The 22,775-nt window shown below is 47.7% G+C and overlaps 1 protein-coding gene across 2 annotated transcripts in view; it reads left to right on the top strand.

Moving 5' to 3' along the window:
* Nucleotides 1-6,169: 6,169 nt before the first annotated feature.
* The window catches only part of LOC140898428 (solute carrier family 25 member 33), a 19,002-nt gene continuing 2,396 nt past the window's right edge, over nucleotides 6,170-22,775 (top strand). Inside the window, exons 1-5 of one of the 2 annotated variants that reach the window (XM_073312234.2) lie at nucleotides 6,170-6,362; nucleotides 8,630-8,670; nucleotides 17,640-17,816; nucleotides 20,020-20,097; nucleotides 20,427-20,527. In XM_073312234.2, coding sequence (XP_073168335.1) covers nucleotides 8,657-8,670; nucleotides 17,640-17,816; nucleotides 20,020-20,097; nucleotides 20,427-20,527 — 370 coding nt within the window. In that variant the 5' untranslated portion in view covers nucleotides 6,170-6,362; nucleotides 8,630-8,656. The remainder of the gene's footprint in view (nucleotides 6,363-8,629; nucleotides 8,671-17,639; nucleotides 17,817-20,019; nucleotides 20,098-20,426; nucleotides 20,528-22,775) is intronic. The other variant, XM_073312232.2, reaches the window with a different exon arrangement.

Here is a 22,775-nt window from a genome sequence, read left to right as displayed (position 1 = left end):
AGAAGAGAACTCAGTCCCATCCCTGCTTCTGCCACAAGTTTCCCATGTGATGTTGGACAAGTTATTTAAATCAGAATATTAGCAGGTGGCCACTAACTGCGTTCCTTAATTTCTGAATGCTCAACTTGAGACACACCAGCTTGGGACCTGATTCACAGAAATGCTGAGTGCTCACAACTGTAACAGAGGTCAATAAGAGCTGTGGGTGCTCAGCACCTCTGGCAGTAATACTGTGTGGTCTGGAAGCATGTGCACAGACTGAGCAATAAAGAAATTTCTGAGTTCTAATTCCTGTTTTGCCATTGATTCCCTGTGTGGCCTCAGGAAAGTCTCAGTTTCCCCGTCTATAAAATAGGAATAATAGTGCTCTCTTATTTCATAGTAGAGATGTGGAGAGCCTTTTATTAATATTTGGGAGGCTCAGATACTATGCTGATGAGTATCAAAAAATCCCATGAAGAAATAAATAATAAGAAATAATGCAGGACATGGAAGCTATGCAGTAAATAAGGCAAAGGGCCACATAGTAAAAGATGAGGGGAAATAAGAAATATTGAACAGCTGCCTCATTCCCATTATTGCTGACCCCAAGTGTTCAAAAATCATGAGTCAGGTCCCAAAATCATGATATTTTAAAAATAATAAATGTTGGGTTCTTTTTGTTTGCTTTCTGGGTTTTGAGCCTTTTGAGGTATTGCTGTCAAGATTGTCTCCACAGCCATGAGGGCTAGAAAAAATACCAAATATCATGAAACTTGTGATGTAATCACAGGAGTTGGCAACACTTCATTCCTTGAGCACCCCGCTTCCTGTCTACTGAAAGACACAGCAGTCCTGTTGTAAAAACATGCCTTTAAAGATGATATCATAATTGATATGCACAAGGGTGCTAGATTAAGGTTGCACCGAGAACCTTAATTCTGATATTCCTAACTTCTGAATGCTTGGTATTGTTCTTTTAGCATAGTTTAGTTGCATGTAATCTATGTAGATGTTATATGTAGACCGTTAATTTAAACAGTGCCATCGAAGTCTATAGATTCCATAAAGTTCTTGTTATGCACTATAAATTAATTTCATCATGGCAACATGACAGACTGGGTTCCTCAAAAGGGCAGGAACCCAGAGGAGACTTTATAAATAGCTCTAGTCTGGAGGATAATCCCAGGAGTTTTTAAAGACATTGGTCACCTGAGAGGATAGGATGAAAGAGCTCTTAAAGGGCCAGACACCCTGAAAGACTACCAATGAGAGTTCCTAAAGGGGTAGGTGTGACAGGTTCCCCCTGGGGTGCTACCTGGAACTGGGGTACCGTGAGCCCTCTGACTCACCAGCTTGGGCTCCCTCTCACACTGTGCTACTGTGACAAGCTGCAAAGCCCTACAAGCTTGCACTTTCACCAGCATTCACACAGGTAGGGACATACCCAGCTGCAGTTACATGCAGGCTTTCTAACCACCAGCCTCCCAGCCTAGGACCCCAGAGCAGTACCATCCTGCCCTGGTCAAATCTGACCAGTATATGGCTTTAACATCCGGTCTGCCCCTCCCTCAATGTGAAGAGGACCATGCACACTTGTGGTAACCAAGCTCAAATGCACACTGGTTTGGATTAGAACATAAAATAAATGTATTAACTACAAAAGATAGATTTTAAGTGATTATAAATGATAGCAAACAGATCAAAGCAGATTACCTAGTAAACAAACAATAATGCAAACTGGGCTTAACATACTAGATAGGTAGGATATGAATTAGCAAATTCTCATCCTGAGCGATAAACAGACTGGCAAATTCTTAAGGCACAAGCTGCCTTTGCTTTGCAGCTTGGGTCTCCCAGGTTTTCATACACAGGCTAGAAATCCCTTTAGCCTGGGACCATCACTTCCCCCAGTTCAGTCTTTGTTCCTCAGGTGTTTCCAGGTGAGTTGTAGGAGGAGTGAGGTACCATCATGATGTCATTTCTCCCTTTTATATCTTCTTCCCACTTGCTGGAAAGCTCTTTTGCTGTGACCTGGGTCAAACAGTTCCCATTGTATATTGATAGCTCTGAGACATTTCTATTGTACACAGTTCCTGGGGTAATCCTTGTGCCTGTGTGCATTTCCTCAATAAGACATTGACATTGTTTGGCCTTTTTATTGTTGTACCTGAAAGGCTGCTTGTGGGTGTTAGCCAAACTTCATAACTTCACATACGATAACACATACAATTCAATGAGATATTAATGTGTAGAAGACCAAGAATTTTAGAAAGATATGTCACAAGGCATACTTTGTGCAAAACATATCCTAATTATATGACAGAATGAGGAGTAATGGTCTCAAGTTGCAGTGGAGGAGGTTTAGGTTGGATATTAGGAAAAACTTTTTCACTAGGAGGGTGGTGAAGCACTGGAATGGGTTACCTAGGGAGGTGGTGGAATCTCCTTCCTTAGAGGTTTTTAAGGTCAGGCTTGACAAAGCCCTGGCTGGGATGATTTAGTTGGGGATTGGTCCTGCTTTGAGCAGGGGGTTGGACTAGATGACCTCCTGAGGTCCCTTCCAACCCTGATATTCTATGATTCTATTCTATGACAGTGGTGAATATTGGGGTGCCAGGGTGTCACAGTAGGCACCCTGAGAAAGCAACCAAAGAAACTCTTTGGCACCAACCATCATGAGAAAGCTGCCCATGGAGTTCTCAGACAGAGCCAGGGCTGCCACACCTGGGATGCAGGTAGGGTGACCAGATGTCCCGATTTTAGGGTCTTTTTCTTAAATAGGCTCCTATTACTCCCCATCCCTGTCTCGATTTTTCACATTTGCTGTCTGGTCACCCTAGATGCAGAGAGAAAGAGAGGAAGCTCAGTAACAAGCCCCACTCTCCATGAGGATTAGAGAAGCCCTAACCTCCTGATCATCAGACACACCCTTCCCTTCCCTCTTTTGGGGCCCCTCAAGACATACCACCTTGCTGGGGGATGGGGGTGGGGGCTGACAGAAGCCCTAATCCCCTGAGCAGAGGACAGCCATTTCTTCCCCCAGCCCTCCAGTCCCCCTCATCTTACTGTGGAGGCTGGCAAAAGCTCATCTGCTTGGTCTCCAGCATCTTGGCCAGAAGATCATCCATTGTAAAAGCGTGGGATCAGAACTGGCTCAGAAGGAAGAACTCTCCAATGTGTCACCCACATTACTCCTTGCAGCAAAGCAGCCTATGCACCCTGTTGGCAATGTGGGGGGGTATCAGTACCGAGTCAGAGGGGAAAGTCTCCGGCAGGTTTGGATTCCAGGGTCTGAATGCTCCAGCCTATGTCCCTGCAATTTGGGTCTTCTCATTTACTTCTGTGTTATGACCAGCACAGGGCAGAACAGTTTCAGGGAATGACAGATCTAAGAGCTGTGAATCCTGCTGCTCTGATATCAAACAATAGCTCCCACACTGGGAGAACTGGGACATACATTAATTCTGTAACCCTGCCTCAGCAGGTGCTGGGTCAAGATTTTCTATCCCCTTCCCTCTCCCAACAGCTATTACATTGATGGGATAGGAACATACTGGTTTTCTTTGCCCCCTTATCAGAGGATGTGGTGGGGAAACAGTGACATACTGGGATTCTCTACCCCTTCAGGAGCCTTTATTTCAGTCTGGTGAAGATCCCTTGTATTCTTGGCTCATTTCAGAGGTAGGTGAGATGAGATCCCTGTATTAATAACTGCTGTGCCCTGCTCCAAAGGTGGCTGAATTTCAGAGCTCACTGAAGGATTCCTGCATAGACACCATGGAGAATGTGGAAGCTGCTTTTATGAATATCACATGTCCATCTGCTTGTGGATTGCTGTTGTATTGTTTGCTATGTGACTATCAGAGCTAAATCTTCGGAAAGTTGGCTACACTGGGCAGAAAGCAAACAATGTTGCAGGTACTCAAAAACAATAAAGTTGTGAGCTCCTTTGAAGTTTTACTTCTACCTTGCTTGGGACACTGCCTGGCTGGTGACTCAAGGGAGGGGGATCCAGGAGAGAAATCTAAACAAAGTGCTTTGGAACTATTAAGAGCAAAGCTTCCAATGAGACAGGGACACACTGGATCTGCATGGAAATATGTTGCATCTCAGAGTCCAGAAGTGGGGAGTCTGGAATAAGCTAGGCCTGCCTAAGCCATAGGCAAGACATAAATGCATATAGATTGTTATTGTCTTAAGAAGCTGTTTCACTGAATGCCATGGTTCTGAACAAAAAACACTTTTCTTTAAGGAACCTACTTGGTCACTGTAAAAATCAATAGTTATAGCTCCTAAAGAGAAATCTACAGCAGGGGCCAAAACCCAGTTAGACTTGGACCTGCCTACGAAATCATGGATGGTACACAGGGGACTACAGCCCATTTCCTGATCTGAGAGTTGGAATATTGTGTGATTCCACCCAAGAGGGAGGACATAAAAGTAATGAGGCCTGTCCACAGAGCTCTAATTGGCTGTTTTTTGGTGGTCTCACCAGAAAGACCCAGGACTGAATTACCATCTCTCCTGTGCGTATGTCTACACTGCAATCCTAAGTGTGACTGCAGCACTGGTAGACATATGTGCCTTAGCTTTACTAGCACCAGCACGGCTAAAAATAGCGTAGATGTGGTGCCACAGGCTTCAGCATAGCCTAGCAATGCAAATATATACCCAGCATCCCCAAGATGCTTGCACACCCCACACTGAATCCTGAGCCACTGTTTGACTCTCCTATTCTTAGCCGTGCTAGGGCACATATGTCTACCCATGCTGCAATTACATCTTGTATTGCTGTGTAGACACACCCTTGAGGCACGTTGCTGGGGGATGGGGAGCTTGCCCTGCCACTGCCCAGGCTATACTCACTGTACAGATGATTCTGCTCCCAGAGGCTGCCAAGCTAGCACCTGCACCAGCCACTATTAAAACACAATGAAGAAAAACATGACATTAGAATAACTAAGAGTATCCCAAATCCCACAGGTGACCTGAAACCTGCAGTATAAGAGGGCAGTGTTATGGTGAATATGATTTGTGTGCAGATTCTGAATCAATTCAGACCCATAAAACAAAGAGTCTGTGGAAGCACACACAATTTCTTGGGCTAAAGAGTTCTCATCTCCTATGTACACTGATGGTCAAACTGCAGTATCAGGTCTAGGCAATCTTTTACATACAAAGCCAGGGACTTAATCCTTTCAGGAGACTTTTCTGCCTCTAGTGTGTATTAGCCAGATTTCATATAAAATTATACATTAGCAGAGAGAGACTGTGGCTTTGGTTGATTGAGCATGAAGAATAGAACATAGGACACCTGGATTCTGTTTCTGGCTCTATCACTTCCCTGCTATCAATCTTGGACAAGGTACTTTGCTTTTATGTGCCTCAGTTTCCCCAGTTTGTATTAAGGATAATGAGATTCTTTTGTTGTGAGATTGGATTAATTGCTTTTTGCAAAGACCTCTGAGTTCCTAGGACGGAAGGTGCTACAGAGAGTGAGAATTTTATCATCAGTCGTTGCTGGCACCCTTAGAAAGCCAGGGAAAGCAAGGGAGAGTCCTGAAGCTTGCAGTTAATCTATCTTTCCACAGGAGCTATGGCTAGATTGAAACACAAAAACAAAAAACAGACACGTTTCACTCGGAGGTAGAGTTCAGAAAATGGCAAGGAAGCAGAAAAACCATACAGGGGCATTTCAGACATGTTGAATCCTTAACCGTTAAGATATGGCAGATATATAAGGTATATATATATAGATATATCCTTAACCGCAGGCAACCCACCTGTTTTACTGCCTTTCCCAATCCCCCCACCCCAGCCTGCGCCCCTCTCCATCTGCTGGAGACCTTTCCCAGCTTGTCCTCTTCTCGGCCCCTGAGCCCCACGACACTCCCGAGACTCCACTGCAGCGCCCTCCCGCTCCCGACCTGTACGAGGGCCGAAAACACCGGCCGCCCGACAATCCACTCCCGCCCACACACACGATGTGCGCCCCAGGCATGCCACCCTCCGCCTCCCACGCCGGAGATCCCTGGGCCAGCGAGCCGCGCTCAGGGCTGGCAGGGCCGGGCTGGCAGCGGGCGCCCAAACGAAACAGGCGGATCCCGACTCTCCGACCTCAGGCACCTGACCTGACAAAGCACAAACTGTTTCCGCTCGGGCGGGGCGCCTTACTCGTCCGGCCATTGCGTCACGGCGGAGCGGTCGCCTGGGGACCAATGGGAGAGGGGGGCTGCGCCGCTGGGCGGAAGCGAGGAGCTTAGCGCGGCGCTTGCGGTCCGGGGCTAATCGCGGGCTCCCGCTGCTGGACAGACGCTCTAGAGGCAGAGCGCGGCGGTGATGCCCTGTAGGAGCACGCTGCTGCACCTGCTCGCAGGAGGGTGAGCGAGCGAGCGAGCGAGCGACCCTGAGGCAGGCGGGCGGGGCTCGCGGGTTGGTTTTCCCCTTGCACTGCGGGGAGCCCCTCCCCCGCGGTTCCTGGCCCGCAGGCCCTCCGCTGCGGCGTGAAGGAGGGAATGGGGGTGGGAAACGCATGAGTTTTGTTTCTGCGCACGTGGCCCTGTCTCTTAGCCTGAGCAAACCAGCCCGGAGTAAGCCCAGGCTGGACCCCGAGGGGAGGGGACTGAAGAGCTCACCACATCCACCAACACCACTGCTAGGGGAGCAGGGCTCCTCCTAGGGACGGAGCTAGGGAGGGGAATAGGGCTCAAGAGCTCTTAGTCCCGAGCCCATAGTCACAGTTCTCTCCCCTCCCGTAATCAACAGAATCTACTGGGGCAGCTGCAGGCAGGCACAGACTGCAGACATTGTGCTTTGGGATGTGAAATCTCCCGCCCCCCCATGGCAGTGACTGGGATACCCCTTCTCTGGGTTGTGTCATGGTCCCATCAACTTGAGTTTAGGGGATACCCATCCCTATATCTGTCACCCCATTATCTGGATCCTCTCCTTTTCATAGTTGGGCGGGTTCAACTGTGTATCTCTTATTGTGCCTTCTCCTGAGTGTCCCCCACATGTGCTTTCCCATCTCTAAGGTAGAAATCTTGTATCTGTGTTGTCCCCCACATGCCTGACCCCAACCCTGCTTCTGGGGGTACACACTTGTCTCACCTATTCCTCTCCCAGATGCCTTGCCTTCTGTTTCTGGGGCACATTCTCATGTATTTCTCTGCTGTCCCTCTTGAGTGCCAGATTCCTCCCACACATCTGGGCTGTAAAACCCCTGTATCTTTCCTTGTTATCCCACCAAATCCCTGACTCATCCATTCTCAAGGCCAGGTGGGGACATGAGTCTCCAGTCTCCCCAACTCTCACACTACACCCTCATCCTGTGTTCTTCCCTTTCAGTGATTGCTTCTGTATACCTCGCTTCTCTCCATCCTCTCCTGAAGGGAGCACGGTGTGGGATTAGGGACACATCAGCCCCAGATTCTCTGCATGAATCTCCCTCTGTCCCTCACCCTCATGGTGGCTGGAACACGAGAAAAGAGATGGCGCCTCCTCCCCTGCACATTCCAGTTCCATAAATTCTGGCTCCCTGCTAAAGGGTTCAGTACAGAGAATCCTGTCCTTCCCCCACCCTGGTTACTGGCAATGTGCTTCAGTCCTGACTTACACTCTCGTATTCCAGTCTCAAGTGCAGGCTTAATCATGTTGGACGTGTATGTGGTACCTTGTGCAAGTGGATAGGACTGTACTTATGTAGAATAGAACCTTAGAGAGTGAGGCTGCTTGGTTGCTAGGCCAGTTTTTCCACCTAGATCACCCACCTGAATTCAGCAGGAAATGTGTGGGTGCAGAGATTGAGGGGAGTTGGGGAATGAGAATTGGATCAGGACTCATCTCAGCATAGTCAGTCCAGGGACATCTTGGCTGCTCCCCAAGAACAAACCTTATGATTAGCAAAATAAAGGACAAATTCCTGTATATCTTCTGTTTTACATTGTATTGTAGCTTTTGCACTTGGCTACTATTAGAAGGGAATGGGGCCTGGTCACTGGTGGCTAGAGGAGGCCTGAGAGTCAAGAATCAAGGTTTTGTTCCCAGCTATGGGAATAGGTGTATTGGGGTGTGTGTGATCTAATCCCAGTTCTGTCAGTGACTGGCTGTGAGACCTTAAGCAAGTCCCTTCGCACCTCTTTGTCTCATTTTCCCCTTTTATACAAGAGGGGAAAATAGCAGCTATTTGTCTGATACGGTGAGGGTGAGACGTAAATTATTAATGTTTTAAAGTGTTTTGTAATGCTCCAATTGGTGCCAGCAAAGAGCAAAATATTATTATTATATTCAGATATCCAGTTTCTATTTGCCCTTATATTTCACTGAGCTCAGCAACTGTATCTCATGGGAATTTCTGAATTGAGTCCAACCAATGGTTTGTTTAGTTCAGTGCCCTGTCTCTGATAGTGGCTAGTACCAGCAGTTTTAGAGGAAAGGGGAGGAAACCCTGCAAGGGAACCTATCTTTCCCTCTTCTCCACCCAGGAAAGTTTCCTCCTGACCCCCAATGGCTAGAAGTCAGCTTGTTCCCCTGAACCGGAGAGGTTAGATCCCTTCCAAACTTCCAGAGGTTTTAATCCTTACTAATGTAACTGAAGTTCTTGTTATCCATATAAATGTCAGCTCCTTTTTTTTTTAATCCCATTAAGGTCTTGGACTCTGGTTATCTTGTGACCATGAATTCCTCAGGGTAATTATGCGTGTATGAAGTGTTTTATCGGTTTTCAATTTGCTGCCTTTTATTGTGAGAAAAAAGAGTACCCCACCTACCCTCTCCATTCCCATTGTTATTTTGTATACCTTTTATCATATCCCCTCTTAATCTCTCTAAACTAGTCTTTTCAGTCTTGCCTCCTAATCCTCTCCAGGCCTCACGCCATTTTTGCTCCCCATCTCCATACCCTGGCTCTGTTCCATCTATGTCATTTTCCAGAGAGGGTGACCAGAGATGAACACAGTGTTCTATGTGAGGGTATTCCACTGCTTTTATAAAGATGTTGGAATAGCTCCAGTATTATTCTCCATCCCATTCCTCTGCATCGTAACATTTTATTGGAATTTTTGATTGCCACTGCCCATGGAACATAGATTTTTATTGACCACAAGAGCACCTAGGTTACAGTTAATTGAGAACCCAGTAAGATGTAGGAGGAATTCCGATGATTCCTTGCAGTGTGCATTGCCTTGCATTTGTCATGCCTGAATCTAATCTATTTTTATTTTGTCTATTCACCTCACTTGGTTAGATCCTTCTGAAGTTCCTCAGTCTTCTCCAGTCTTGACTAATCTAAATAATTGTCATTTAAAAATTTTACCACCTCACTGTTCATTCACCCCTCCCTGCTTTCCAAATCATTAACTAAACAATATGAATCCTAGTATAGAACAAGGCAGCTCATTCCTAACCTTTTGCCATGATGGAAATTGGCTATTTATACTACTCTTTGTTTTCTCTTAGTTTCCGTTCCATGACAGAAATTCACCTCTCACCCCATGCTGCTTGCTTTCCTTTACAGCTTCTTGTGAGGGTCTTTAATAAAGGCTTTTTGAAAGCTACGTCAGCCAGTTCTCCTTAATTCGCTATTTTATTGATAAGTTCAAAGAATTATAACAGATTTCCCTTTGCAGAAGCTGTGATGGTTTGTCCCTGTTTTGTTCACACAGAGGGTTCATAATGCTATTTTTAATTATTATTTCAGTCAGTTTTCGTGGTACAGAGGTAAGACTCACTGATCTGTAATTCCCAGGATCACTCTTAGTGCCTTTTTCAGGGATTGGTACAACAGTTGCTACCCTCCAGTACAGTAGCTGATTTTAATTAGGTTGCATATTCCTATTAGCAACTCAGCCTCTTCATTCTTAAATTCCTCAGAACACATGGGTGCGCCATCTACTCCTGGTGACTTGTTCTTTAATTTACCAGTTTATTCCAGCATCTCCTCTTTTGAGATGTCAGTTTCTGGCAGTGCCTCCGCTTTGTTACCACAAAAGAGCAGGTCTGTGTTAGATATCGCCCCAACATCCTCAGTGGTGAAGACTCATGCAAAGAAACTGCATTACTTCTTTACAATGTCCTTAAGCTCTTTACCCGATTCATTGATTGTAAGGCCAAAAAGGACCATTGGATCATCCAACTTGACCTCCTGCAAACACAGGTCATACCATTATACGTACATTGTATTGAGCCCAGACTGACTAAAGCATATCTTCCGGACAGTCTTCCAGTCTTGATTTGAAGACATCAAGGGTTGGGAAATCCACTACTTCCCTTGGTAGTTGTTTCCAGTGGTTAAATCACCCTCGCTGCTAACAGTTTGTGCTTCAGCTCTAATTTGCATTTTCGTCTGGATTTAAATTCTAGCCCTTGGTTCTTGTTAGGCATTTTTCCACTAGATTAAATAGACCTTTAGTACCTGATATTTTCTCTCCATGAAGGTACAGACACTGTAATCAAGTCACATCTTAATCTTCTTTTTGATTGATCTCTTTAAGTCTCTCACTATAAGGCATTGTTTCTAGCCCTTGAGTCATTTCTGTGGCTCTTCTCTGCACCCTCGCCAGATTTTTCAATATCTTTTTTAAAATGCGGACACCAGAATTGGATGAACTATTACTGTATTAGTCTCACCAATGCTATATACAGAGGTAAAATCACTCCCTGTTCCTGCTGATTACTTCCTTGTTTACGCATTCTAGAATTGTATTAGACTTTTTTGCCACAACATCTCTCTGGGAGTGCATGTTAAGTTGTTGGTTCACAATGACTTCTAAATCCTTTTCATAGTTATGGCATCTCCAGGTACAGTCCCGCATTCTGTAAGTATGGCCTACATTCTTTTTTCTAGGTACAGCTTTTGGCTGTATTAAAATTATTTTGTTTGAATGGGCCCAGTTTACCAAAAAATCCAGATTATTTTCTGTGACCGGCCTGTCCTCATTATTTATCACTGCCAGTCTTAGCGTTACCTGCAAATTTGATCAGCAGTGATTTTTATATCTACTTCCACATAATTGATGAAAATATTGAACAGCATCACCCCACTAGACACCACCCCCCTCCCAATTAGATGATTTCTCCATAGATAACTTCTTTTTGAGATATGTTGGTTAGTTAGTTCTTAATCCATTTAACGTGTGCTTTGGTACTGTACAGTACAAATTTTTTAATCAGAATGTCAGGTACAAAGTCAAATGCCTTACAAAAGTCTGACTATTGCACTTATATAGTTACCTTTATCAACCAAACTTGCAGTCTCATCAAAGAATGAAATCAAGTTAGTTTGACAAACGATTTTTCATAAAACCATGTTGATTGACATTAAATTCCCATAATTTAATTCTTCATTGATTGAATCCCATATCCTCTTTTCCCTTATTTTGCCCAGGTTTGATGTCAGGCTAACCAGCCTATAGTATCCCAGGCTATCCCCTTGCCCTTCTTAAATTTTGGCACAACATTAGCACTCTTCCAGTCTTTTGGAATTTCCCTGGTGTTCAAAAATTTATTAAAAGATAGCCAATTAATTTAGGATGCTTGGGTGCAGGTTGAGGACATCTCTCGCTCTCAGAGGCTATCTGGGCCTGCTGATAAATTTTTTGTCTCTGGTGGATGGTATTTAACATCCTCTTTAGTTACTAAAGGACTAGAAGGTATTTGCCATCCTTGTGATAGGAGTACATAATCGTGCTTCTTTCCAAACACAGAAAAGAAATATTTATTGAACACTTCTGCTTTTTCTGCGTAATTATGAATCATTTTACCATCCCCATTTAGTACTGGAGCTATGCTATTGTTAGAATATCTTTTGTTCCTGATAAAAGAACAGGAGTAGTAGTGGCACCTTGGAGACTAAGAGATTTTAAATTTAAATTTCTTAGTCTCTAAGATGCCACAAATACTCCTGTTCTTTTTGCGGATACAGACTAACACGGCTGCTACTCTGAAACCTTTTGTTCCTGATATACTTCTAGTCCTTAGCACCCTGAGAGAACCTCTTGAGCCTTGCCATTTAGCCATACCAGTATACAAATCTGCATTTCAATTGGGGCTCCCTTATGGTTGCTTAAGCAGCTTCTATAATTCACTTAAGGATTTTAATTTCTTTGCTTTTGACCTTGTGGCCTTTTTGACTAGGTTCCTCACTTTTATTTTTAAATCCTCCTTTCTATGCAAGTTCTTAGTATCTTTGCTCCCCTTAGGATGATATTGCGGTCATTAGTATTAAGTGACTCAGCTACAGTTATTACTTGAATAAATTGTGTGTTACACACAGCTAAGTTATGAATAGCCTCTCCTCCTGTGTGCTGTAGCACTAGCTTTTCCAAGACGTAATCCTTTAAAGTACCAAGAAATTGCTTCTCTAAACTTTGTCCCATTGTGACATTTGCCCAGTTGAAATCACCCCTTTAGTAGCATTTTATTGGACTTTGTTGCCTCTGTGATCTCACTCACCACTGCACTCAAAAACCTTTCCCTGATCTGCAGGCAGAGAGTGAAACCCTGCTTATATACTTGTATTCTTATGTCTTGGGATTTGCATCCATTCAAATTGGTTTATCATAGTTGAATCCCTTGGGTCTAGCACTGCTCCCTCCCCTCCACTACCTAATCTGTTGTCAGGGTTCCCTCCCCACTCTGGGGTACAGATGTGGGGACCCACATGAAAGACCCCCTCAGCTCATTCCTACCAGCTTAGGTTAAAACTTCCCCAAGGCACAAATCTGTATTTGTCCTTGGATGGATGGTATGCTGCCACCACCAAGTGATTTAGACAAAGGTTCAGGGAAAGGACCACTTGGAGTTCCTATTCCCCCAAAATATCCCCCCAAGCCCTTACACCTCCTTTCCTAGGGAGGCTTGAGAATAATATCCTAACCCAGGGGTCGGCAACCTATGGCACATATGCCAAACACGGCACACAAGCCAGTTTTTAATGGCATGCTGCTGTCTGCCAGACCCGGACAGACAGCAGCGCGCCACTAAAAATCCTGCCCGGCCCGCTCTTTTCCTCCCACCGCTCTCTCCTTGCAGGGCAGGCAAGCTTCCCCCTCCCCCCGCCGCTTCCCCCAGTGTGCTGGGTTCCTGCCCCTCCTCTTCTCCCTCCCTGTGGCCGATCAGCTGATGGCCCTTGCTACGGAGGGGGAGAGGGAAAAGCGGGGGAGGGAAAAGCGGAGCCACAGCGCACTCTCTGCTCCGGGGACCTTGGGGAAGGGGGTGGAATCGGCATATCCCCTCCAGCCCCCTGGGGGATGGGAGCACCCCCATGACCCCAGCCCTCTGCCCTGACCGCTGCACCCCCCCCCGCACACACACCCAGCCCTCTGCCCTGACCTCTGCAACCCCCCACCCCACAACCCCAGCCCTGACTCCTGCACCCTCCTCACACATACCCAGCCCACCCACACCTCATGCCCTGACTCTTGCACCCCCCACATCCCCACTCCCACCCTGAGCACCAAACGGGAGCTCCTGCACACACACACACACCCAAATTCCCACCTGCACCCCTCGCACCAAATGGGAGCTGCCCAGGTAAGCGCTCCACACCCAAACCTCCTGCCCCAACCCTGAGCCCCCTCCCTCATTCTAGCTCCTGGCCAGACCCTGCACCCCAACCCCCAGCCTGCTCCTTCACCCCCAGCTCTGTTTTTAGTACACTCCCACCCTCATCTCAGTGCAGAGAGAGGAAGAGAATGGCTAGAACCAGGGAGAAGGTAGGTACCTACTCTATGTGGACAGGGCTGAGGGGGGCCAGCAGCCGGGACCCTGGTTGGCAGGAGCCGGCGGACGGAACCCCAGACTGGCAGTGGGCCGAGTGGCAGCGGGCTGAGCTGCTCAGCCCATTGCCAGTCTGGGGTCCCGGCCACTGGCCCCGCTCAGCCCACTGCCGGTCTGGGGTTCTGGCTGCCGGCCCCTTGCCAGCTGGGGTCCTGGCCGCAGGCCCCGCTCAGCCCACTTCCAGCCTAAGTTGAATGGAACCCCAGGCCGGCAACAGGCTGAGCAGGCCGGCTGCGTAAGATCAGCATTTTAATTTAATTTTAGATGAAGCTTCTTAAACATTTTGAAAACCTTGTTTACATACGACAATAGTTGAGTGTTATAATATATAGGTTTATAGAGAGAGACCTTCTAAAAAACGTTAAAATGTATTATTGGCACGCGAAACTTTAAATTGAATAAATGAAGACTCGGCACACCACTTTTCATTGGTGCTGACCCCTGTCCTAACCAATTTGGTTACAAGTGATCACAGACCCAAACTCCTGGGTCTTGAGGACACTGAAAATCAATCAGGTTCTTAGAAGAATTTTATTTAAAGAAAAGGTAAAAGAATCACCTCCTGTAAAATCAGGATGGAAGAAAACTTTACAGGGTAACAAAAGATTCAAAAACACAGAGGAACTCCCTCTAGGCTTAGTTTCAAAGTTACAAAATACAGGAATAAACCTCCCTACAGCAAAGGGAAAAGTCACAAGCTAAAACAAAAGATAATCGAACACACCTTGCCTGGCTTTTACTTACTTTTTTTTTTTAATATTAGAGACTGGTTCAGGATTGTTTGGAGGAGATGGATTTCTGACTGATCCCCCCCAGTGCAGAAAAAACACAGAAATAAAAAGCACAAACAAAGCTGCTTCTTCTCTCTCTCCCCCCTCTGCCCCCCCCCACCATTTGAAAGTATCTTCTTTCCCCATTGGTTCTTTTGGTCAGGTGCCAACCAGGTTATTTGAGCTTCTTAATCCCTTATAGGTAAGGGGGAATTCTAGGCTACTCTTGGCTGTATGGTTATGACATCTGTCCTCTGCATATAGTTCATAGCCAGGTATTATGGTTAAGGCTAAGATTTTTGTCACGGTTATTTTTAGTGAAGGTCATGGGCAATAAACAAAAATTAACGGAAGCCCATGACCTGTCCCTGACTCTTACTAAAAATAATTTACAAAATGGGAAGGGAGGGAGTGGGGGTCCATCACCAACCCCTGCTGCGGCTCTGGGGTCCTACACACGGTGGCTGGGAGTTGCAGAGTCTGCCCATGGCAGGGATGAAGCAGAAAATGCACAGAGGTCTCTGGAAGTCACAGATTCTGTGACACAATCTTAGCCTTAACTGTGGTATCTCATTGATTTGTAAGTCATCTGTGTTTCAGTAATGCTTCTGACAATAAGCTCCTCTTCCATAGCCTGGCATTGTAGTTCACCTAACTTTTGTCTTCAGGCTTCTCCACTCGGTATAGATGCATTGATAGGTTTTATTTTTGCCCATGTGCCTTTTGCTATTTAACTCCTTGCTCTGATGCCCTAAATGACTATCAAGATTTACTTCCGAGCCCTCCAGACCGTACAACACTCAATGATCTGACATGGGACCCAGGTGGGGCTGACTTTTGGGTCTCATATGTTGTCAGGCTGTTCAGCTGAGTTCTCCACACCACCCTGAACTGGGTGTCCCAGAGTTGCCTTTTGAACCTGATACTGGCTCTCTAGCTAAATTGTATCCAATCCCCAGGCTCCTGCCAGCTGTAACTGCTGCTGATGACACTGAAAGACATCAGGTGCCATGATGGGACCGTTCTTACCAAGCCAAAAATAATATGGGAAGATAGGGCTAGAATGCAGTACTTATGCAATGGGCAGCCCTGCTCACTACTGGAGTTGCTGTCTGCATTTGATGTCATTACAGTTTTTAACCATTTCAACTGCAGGCAGGGCCGGTATAACCACTAGGCAAACTAGGCAGCTGCCTAGGGCGCCAAGATGTGGGGGCGCTAAAAAGCGGTGCCCCCCAATATTTTTTTTGCTTCATCCAAAATGGGATGGGGCGCAGTTCGATCCTTTCCCCTAAGCCGCCTTCCCCTGTACCCGGGTCTCCCTTGTTCTCTGTCTCTTTCACACACTACATTGGGCAGCTCTGTCCCATTCTGTGCGCAGGTTGCCTCATGGCAACCCAGCTGTGCACGCAAGGAGGGTTCATCTTTGGTTCCTTCCTCCTGGCAGGGAAAACTTCTGGGCAAGTAAATCAAGGAGCCGGAATCAGAGGGCTTAGGAATCGCCCCCACGGGAAACTTCCAGCTTCCCTCTGCCGGGGAGAGGTCTGCGGCAAGGTGTGGCTGCCTGCACTTTATCACAAGCCCGTACCCTGGACTTGAGGCTGAGCGCATCTTCTCACAAGCGAGCAGGGCTGGCTCTCTGGCGACCTGCCTGCCTCGGTTGCATTTCCCAGGCACTTCCCTTGTCTCTGGGGAGGGAGCGAGGGAGGAAAATGCTGGAGAGGAGGAGGAGGGAAGGAGAGACAGCGATGGAGGAAGGGGGGAGAGGAGGAAGAGGGGAGAGGACGCAGGGGACAGGGAACGTGGGGTTGGAAGGGGAGAGGTATAGTTTGCAAGGCTGACCCTCTAGGGTGCGCCTCTGTCCGTCTCCTCCCCCGACTGGGTCAAACCATTCTTCAGAACTCCAGCCATAGAGATCAGACCCCATGGTATTGCAATCCTCTGCCCTCACACAGCTCTATTGATGCCCGTCAGCCATTCTCTGCTTCCCACTCTGAGGCTCCCCACACTAGATCTGACCTTGCTGGGTAACTTCCTCTATAAGTATCAGTTTGAATCATCAGATCTCTTAGGCTGTTACCTCAAATACCCATCATGCTGCCTCTCTCCCTGGGCCCTCTGCTTAGAATTTTACCCTCCATGTGCCTTTGGACACAAAGTGGAGGGCAAAATGTTCAGGTACTCGGAGAAAGAGATTTAAAAATCCCAATCCCAAGAAAAATCTGTCAGCTTCTCAACTCCCCTTGCCCCACCTACCACTACTAAGGGCCAGGGTGACCAGCTAGAATTCATCTCTGTAAACAAGTCTTTTGGGGTGCAAACAAGCCAGGCTCATCCAAAGGCCCTGAACGGACAAACCATGGGCATGGACTATGGGGCCTTCCGATTTTTCTGATTCTAGTCTGGCCTTATATTGTGGGGTCTGTCTGCCTCAAAGGGACTGGAGAAAGTCCCTGTATCCCATTCATCTCTAGGGCACCAGAGCCTGTCTGGCCCTGGGTCAATAGTGACCATAAGTCACATAAGCCATTAGTGGCTTTTATGTTATAAACCAGTTTGGTGGATGTCAGCCCAGGCCTGGTGGGACAAGTGCAATTGTTACTAACTGGCTCCTTCAGTGGCAGCTTCAGCAATTGCCCAGGAGTTAATGGGTTCCAGACTAAAAGGGGGGTTCCTCCATGGCAAGCTGAGGCATGTGGACAAAATGTGGGCACTGGCCCTGCTAATGCAGGGACTGAATCTGCTCTGGGGACCTGCAGATCATACCCTCTTCAGGGCTGTCAAGTCAGCTGCTGACATTATCAGCAAAGTCCTGTGGTGGGACTGGGCAGCTGAGCTATTTGCTGTGGGCAGCTCCGGTGCAAAGGTCGTGAGTTTGAGTCCTCTCCCTGGACTTAGCTTCTCTCAGATGCTGATACCTGAGCAGGACTGGCCAGGAGCTGTTAGAGCCAGCACATTAATTAGTGCCAGTGCCGGAGCCAGAGGCCACACGTGACAAAGGCCAGAGGGCCTGGACAACAGGGAAACAATGCAGGGGAGGTCAGAGCTGCTGCCCCCTGTTCCTGAGGAGTAACTCTTGTTCACTCCAATCTGCCCTCGCTGTCTCCCCAGATGTGGCGGCACAGCTGGAGCCATCCTGACCTGCCCCCTGGAAGTGGTGAAGACACGTCTGCAGTCATCCTCGTTGGCCCTGCGCCCTCTCTGCCTTCCTGAGATGCAGCTGCAGGGGCTGAATGGGGGGTTTGTGCGTCCAGCCTCACCCTCACCTGGCGTGCTACAGCTGATGAGGTGAGCTGGGGAGGGGGGTGACAGGTTCGGTCACAAAGTCCCCCTTGGGACTGTCACCTGATGTGCTGAGACTACCTCTGAGCCCGTTTTCCCTGCCAGCTTGGGACTTAGGAACCCTGCCTTGTTGAGCCAGACATGCTAGCCCGCTGCAACACAGACCCAGGGCCTGAACCTGCAGACTTAACTGAAAACAGCTTAAGAAGTGCTGCTGTCTCCAGCACCCAGACACCCAACTCCCAATGGGATCCAAACCCCCAATGAATCTCTTTTACTCTGCATAAAGCTTATACAGGGTAAACTCCTAAATTGTCTGCCCTCTGTAACCCTGATAGAGAGATGCACAGCTGTTCGCTCCCCCAGGTATCAGTTACTTACTCTGGGTTAATAAGCAAAATTGATTTTATTAAATATAAAAAGTAGGATTTAAGTGGTTCCAAGTAATAACAGATAGAACAAAGTAAGTTACCAAGCAAAATAAAACAGAACACGTAAATCTAAACCTAATACATAAAGAAACTGATTACAGATGAAATCTCACCCCCAGAGATGTTCCAAAAAGCTTCTTTCATAGTTTGGACTCCTTCCTAGTCTGGGTCCAGCAATCACTAACACCCCCGTAGTTACTGTCCTTTGTTCCAGTTTCTTTCAGGCATCCCTCTGGGGTGGAGAAGCCATCCCTTGAGCCAGCTGAAGACAAAATGGAGGGCTTTCCAGGGTCTTTTATATTCTTCTCTTGTGGGTGAAAACCCCTTTGTTCTCCTGTGCAAAATCACAGCAACAAGATGGAGTTTGTAGCTTACCTGGGCAAGTCACATGTCCATGAATGATTCAGCTTTTTGCAAGCTGACGCCACTGTTTACATGTTACTTTGAACCTTCCCAGGAAAGCTCAGATGCGGATTGGCGTCTCCCAAAGTCCATTGTCAGTTAAGTGTTTCTTGAGTGGGCGCTTCCTGAGAGAGGACTATTCTCAGTAAGCTGACTAAATGCTTCACTGAGGCAACTTAGAATCAAACACATTGAGATACAAGTACATAGCCAATATTCATAACTTCAAATAAAAAAATGATACCCCCATACAGACAGCATAATCATAACCAGCAAACTACAACCTTTCCATAAACATCCCACTTGACCCCCTCTGTACTAGACCTGGTGCAACCATAGGACCCTGGTTGTAACAATGATCTATACAGTCACAGTTCATGTCAATAATGTCACAAGGGTTATTTGCATGTGCAATTTAGCAGCATGAGGGGTTCAGGCTGGGAGAGCCAGCCAGCAATTGGAGAAGGGTGGGGGATGGAAGCCATGGAGGAAAGGGCTTCAGGGCACAGGGTGTGTCTCGGTGTGTCTCAGTGTGCTTCCTGTCTCTCTCAGCTATGTGTATGTCTACACTACAGTCAGACACCCACAGCTGGTCCATACCAGCTGACTTGGGCTCATGGAGCTGTTTAATTGCAGTGTAGATGTCCAGGTTTGGGCTGGAGTCTCAGCTCTAGGACCCTGTGGGGTGGAAAGGTCCCAGAGCCTGGGTTGCAGCCTGAGCTGCAGTGTCTACACCCTAGCTAGAGCCCCACAAGCCTGAGTCAGCTGGCAGGGGCCAGCCGTGGGTATCTGATTGCAGTGTAGACATACCCTCTCAGTCTGAGGCCAGGTCTTTACTACAGACCTGTGTCAGACACCCTAAGCCACAGTTATGCTGACCTAACCCCAGGTGTAGACAGAACTGTGACAGTCGGAGAGCTTCTCTCATTGACATAGCTACCACCTCTCACGAAGGTGGATTAACTACACTGACAGGAGAAGCTCTTGCTGTTGGAATAGTAGCATCTTCAGTAAAGCACTACAGTGGTACTGGTGCAGCACTGACATGAAGGTAAGCTCTGAGAGGCAGCTGCTGGGGCTGGGACAAAGGTCACAGCTGGTGGAGAATAAACAGATTCTGGATTGTGCAGGTAAATTGGGGGAAATGAAGAAATACTGAGGGGAGAGTGAAGAAGTGGCTGAACAGAAAATGGGGGGAGCAAGATAAATGTGGAGGAAAGGAGCGAGAGGAAGGAGGCCAGGGAGAGATGCAGAGAGAATGAGATGCAGAGAAAGCGGAAGGGCTGGTAGGGACAAACGGAGGGGAAGGAGGACTAGGAGAGCAGACAGCCTGGTCCCACTCCTTCTCTGATTTTATTTATTCCTTTCTTCCACAGGGCCATCCTGGAGAAGGAAGGAATCCGCTCCCTCTTCCGAGGCCTGGGTCCCAACCTTGTTGGAGTCGCCCCGTCCAGGTAAGAATCACTCAGTGAGGATATCCCCCCCCCCCCAATAGGGTCTCACTAGGGTACACTCTCCTAGGGTCCTTACCAGTCACTGCCCCACCTCCCCACAGTGTCCAGGCCCTGGGTACAGTGCAGTCTCTGGCCCCTCCATGGGGACACTCAATGGAGGCCCCTCACCATGCCTTGTGAGGCTTGGGTTGACACGTGTGGCTGTTGTCTGAGGTATCCTCAGTGCAGGGTCTGTCTGGGCTAAGTTATGTGGAAACAAGGTCCCTTTATGCTTCTGTTACTCCTCTCGGGTGGATTCCTACTGGACGTGTATGTCTCTCCCCAACCAGGGCCATCTATTTTGCTGCCTATGCTGGGGCTAAGGAGAAGCTCAATGTTGTCTTCAGACCTGAGTCCAAGAAAGTTCATGTGCTCTCGGCAGTCTGTGCAGGTGAGCTTCTCCAATGTCGGATTAGACCAGTGGGCCCATTCAGCCTGGGATCCCTGTAAACATGAGCGTATTTGACCATCTGGGGTCACTGCTCAGGCCATTCTCATTCACATAATCCCCTCATTTCTTTGTTAGCCCTTCTGAAGCTCTTTCTCCCACCTCATCCTGCTTCAGCAGCTTTCTAGGTCAGTGAAACACAACAGAAACAATCTCTATTAATTCACCTGATGTTGCTTCTCAGTGTCAATGATCTAGGCCTTAGCCCAGTGATGCTCAGACCTCAGTGGGGTTCAGGAGCCAAATTAGCCATCAACCTTACACAAAAAAGCCACTTCATCATTTCATTTACTATAGTGCTGTAGATTCATATTTAAACAGTATGATGGGAAATATTTAATTTTTTTAAGATACAATTCTCACAGCAAAATGACTGACCCACTATTATTTTATCAACTACAATTGGTTAATAACCTAGTAAAGGCATCCTGATTGGTTAATAATTAAATCCAGTGTTTTAATATCGTGCGCTGCAAAGAGCTTCAGGAGACACTACAGAGCCACTTGCGGCTCAGAAGCCTCAGTCTGAGTATCACTACATTAGCTCTTTGATTGCCTTGGGAAACAGGGTACCCTACAGGGGACCCAGGTAACTTAACCGACACACACAATCTCAGCAGTCCCACTGCCTTTCCTACTCCTGTTGTCTTCCCTTTCTCTAGTGCAGGGGTCAGCAACCTGTGGCACGCGTGCCAAAGATGGCACGTGAGTCAATTTTTAATGGCACACTGCTGTCTGCCTACCCCAGCAGACAGCACCCTGCCATTAAAAATCCTACCCTGCCTGGCCCGCTCTTCTCCACCCCCCGCCCACCGCTCTCTCCTTGCAGGGCATGCAAGCTTCCCCCTCCCCCTGCTTCTTCCCCCAGCGTGCTGGGTTCCTGCCCCTCCTCCTCTCCCTCCCTGCAGCCGATCAGCTGACTGCCCTTGCTACAGAGGGGCAAGGGAAAAGTGGAGCGTGCTCTCTGCTCCAGGGACCTTGGGGAAGGGGGTGGAATCAGTATATCCCCTCCAGTCCCCTGCCGTGAGCTGCTCAGGGTAGGGGGCTGGGAGCACCCCCACGACCCCAGCCCTGACTCCGGCACCCCCGATACATACCCAGCCCCCCCACACCCCATGTCCTGACTCTTGCACCCCCCATATTTCCACTCCACCCTGAGCACCAAACGGGAGCTCCTGCACACACACACCCCACATTCCCACCTGCACCCCTCGCACCAAGTGGGAGCTGCCCAGGTAAGCGCTCCACACCCAAACCTCCTGCCCCAACCCTGAGCTCCCTCCCTCATTCTAGCTCCTGGCCAGACCCTGCACCCCAACCCCCAGCCGGCTTCTTCACCCCCAGCCCTGTTCTCAGCACACTTCCATCCTCATCTCAGTGCAGAGAGAGGAAGAGAATGGCTAGAACCAGGGAGAAGGTAGGTACCTACTCTATATGGACAGGGCTGGGACCCCAGACCGGCAGTGGGCTGAGGGGGGCCAGCAGCCGGGACCCTGGCTGGCAAGAGCCCGCGGACGGAACCCCAGACTGCCAGCGGGCTGAACTGCTCAGCCCACTGGCCTAGGCAGCGGGCTGAGCAGGCCGGTGGTGTAAGATCAGCATTTTAATTTAATTTTAAATGAAGCTTCTTAAACATTTTGAAAACCTTGTTTATGTACGACAACAGTTTGGTTAAGTAATATAGAGACTTATAGAGAGAGACCTTCTAAAAAACGTTAATGTATTATTGGCCCACAAAACCTTAAATTAAAGTGAATAAATGAAGACTGGGCACACCACTTCTAAAAGGTTGCCGACCTCTGCTCTAATGAGACCCTCCGTCAGCAAGTCTCATTGTTTCCTGCCTCTCCTTCCAGGTTCAGCCTCCTTCTTTCAGGTTCCAGGCACCAGGGGTGGGGGAAATGGGGCTATAATGAAACCCATGAGATTCATAGTTTTCAAAGCCAGAAGGGACCATTGTGATCATCTCATCTGACTTTCTGCATAACACAGGCCAGAATGTCCCAAAAATAATTCCTAGAACACATATTTTAGAAAAACATCCCATCTTGATTTAAAAATGGTCAAGGACCTCTCAAGGACCAGGACCTCTGCTAAATTGTTCCAGTGGTTAATTACCCTCATGGTTATTACGCCTTATTTGCCATATGAATTTGTCTAGCTTCAATTTATAGCCATTGGACCTTTCTCT

The sequence above is a fragment of the Lepidochelys kempii genome, chromosome 1, assembly GCF_965140285.1.
Source record: "Lepidochelys kempii isolate rLepKem1 chromosome 1, rLepKem1.hap1, whole genome shotgun sequence".
Lineage (NCBI taxonomy): Eukaryota > Metazoa > Chordata > Testudines > Cheloniidae > Lepidochelys > Lepidochelys kempii.
The sequence above is the reverse complement of the archived record's forward strand: the minus strand, read 5'-3'. Positions and strand labels throughout refer to the sequence as shown.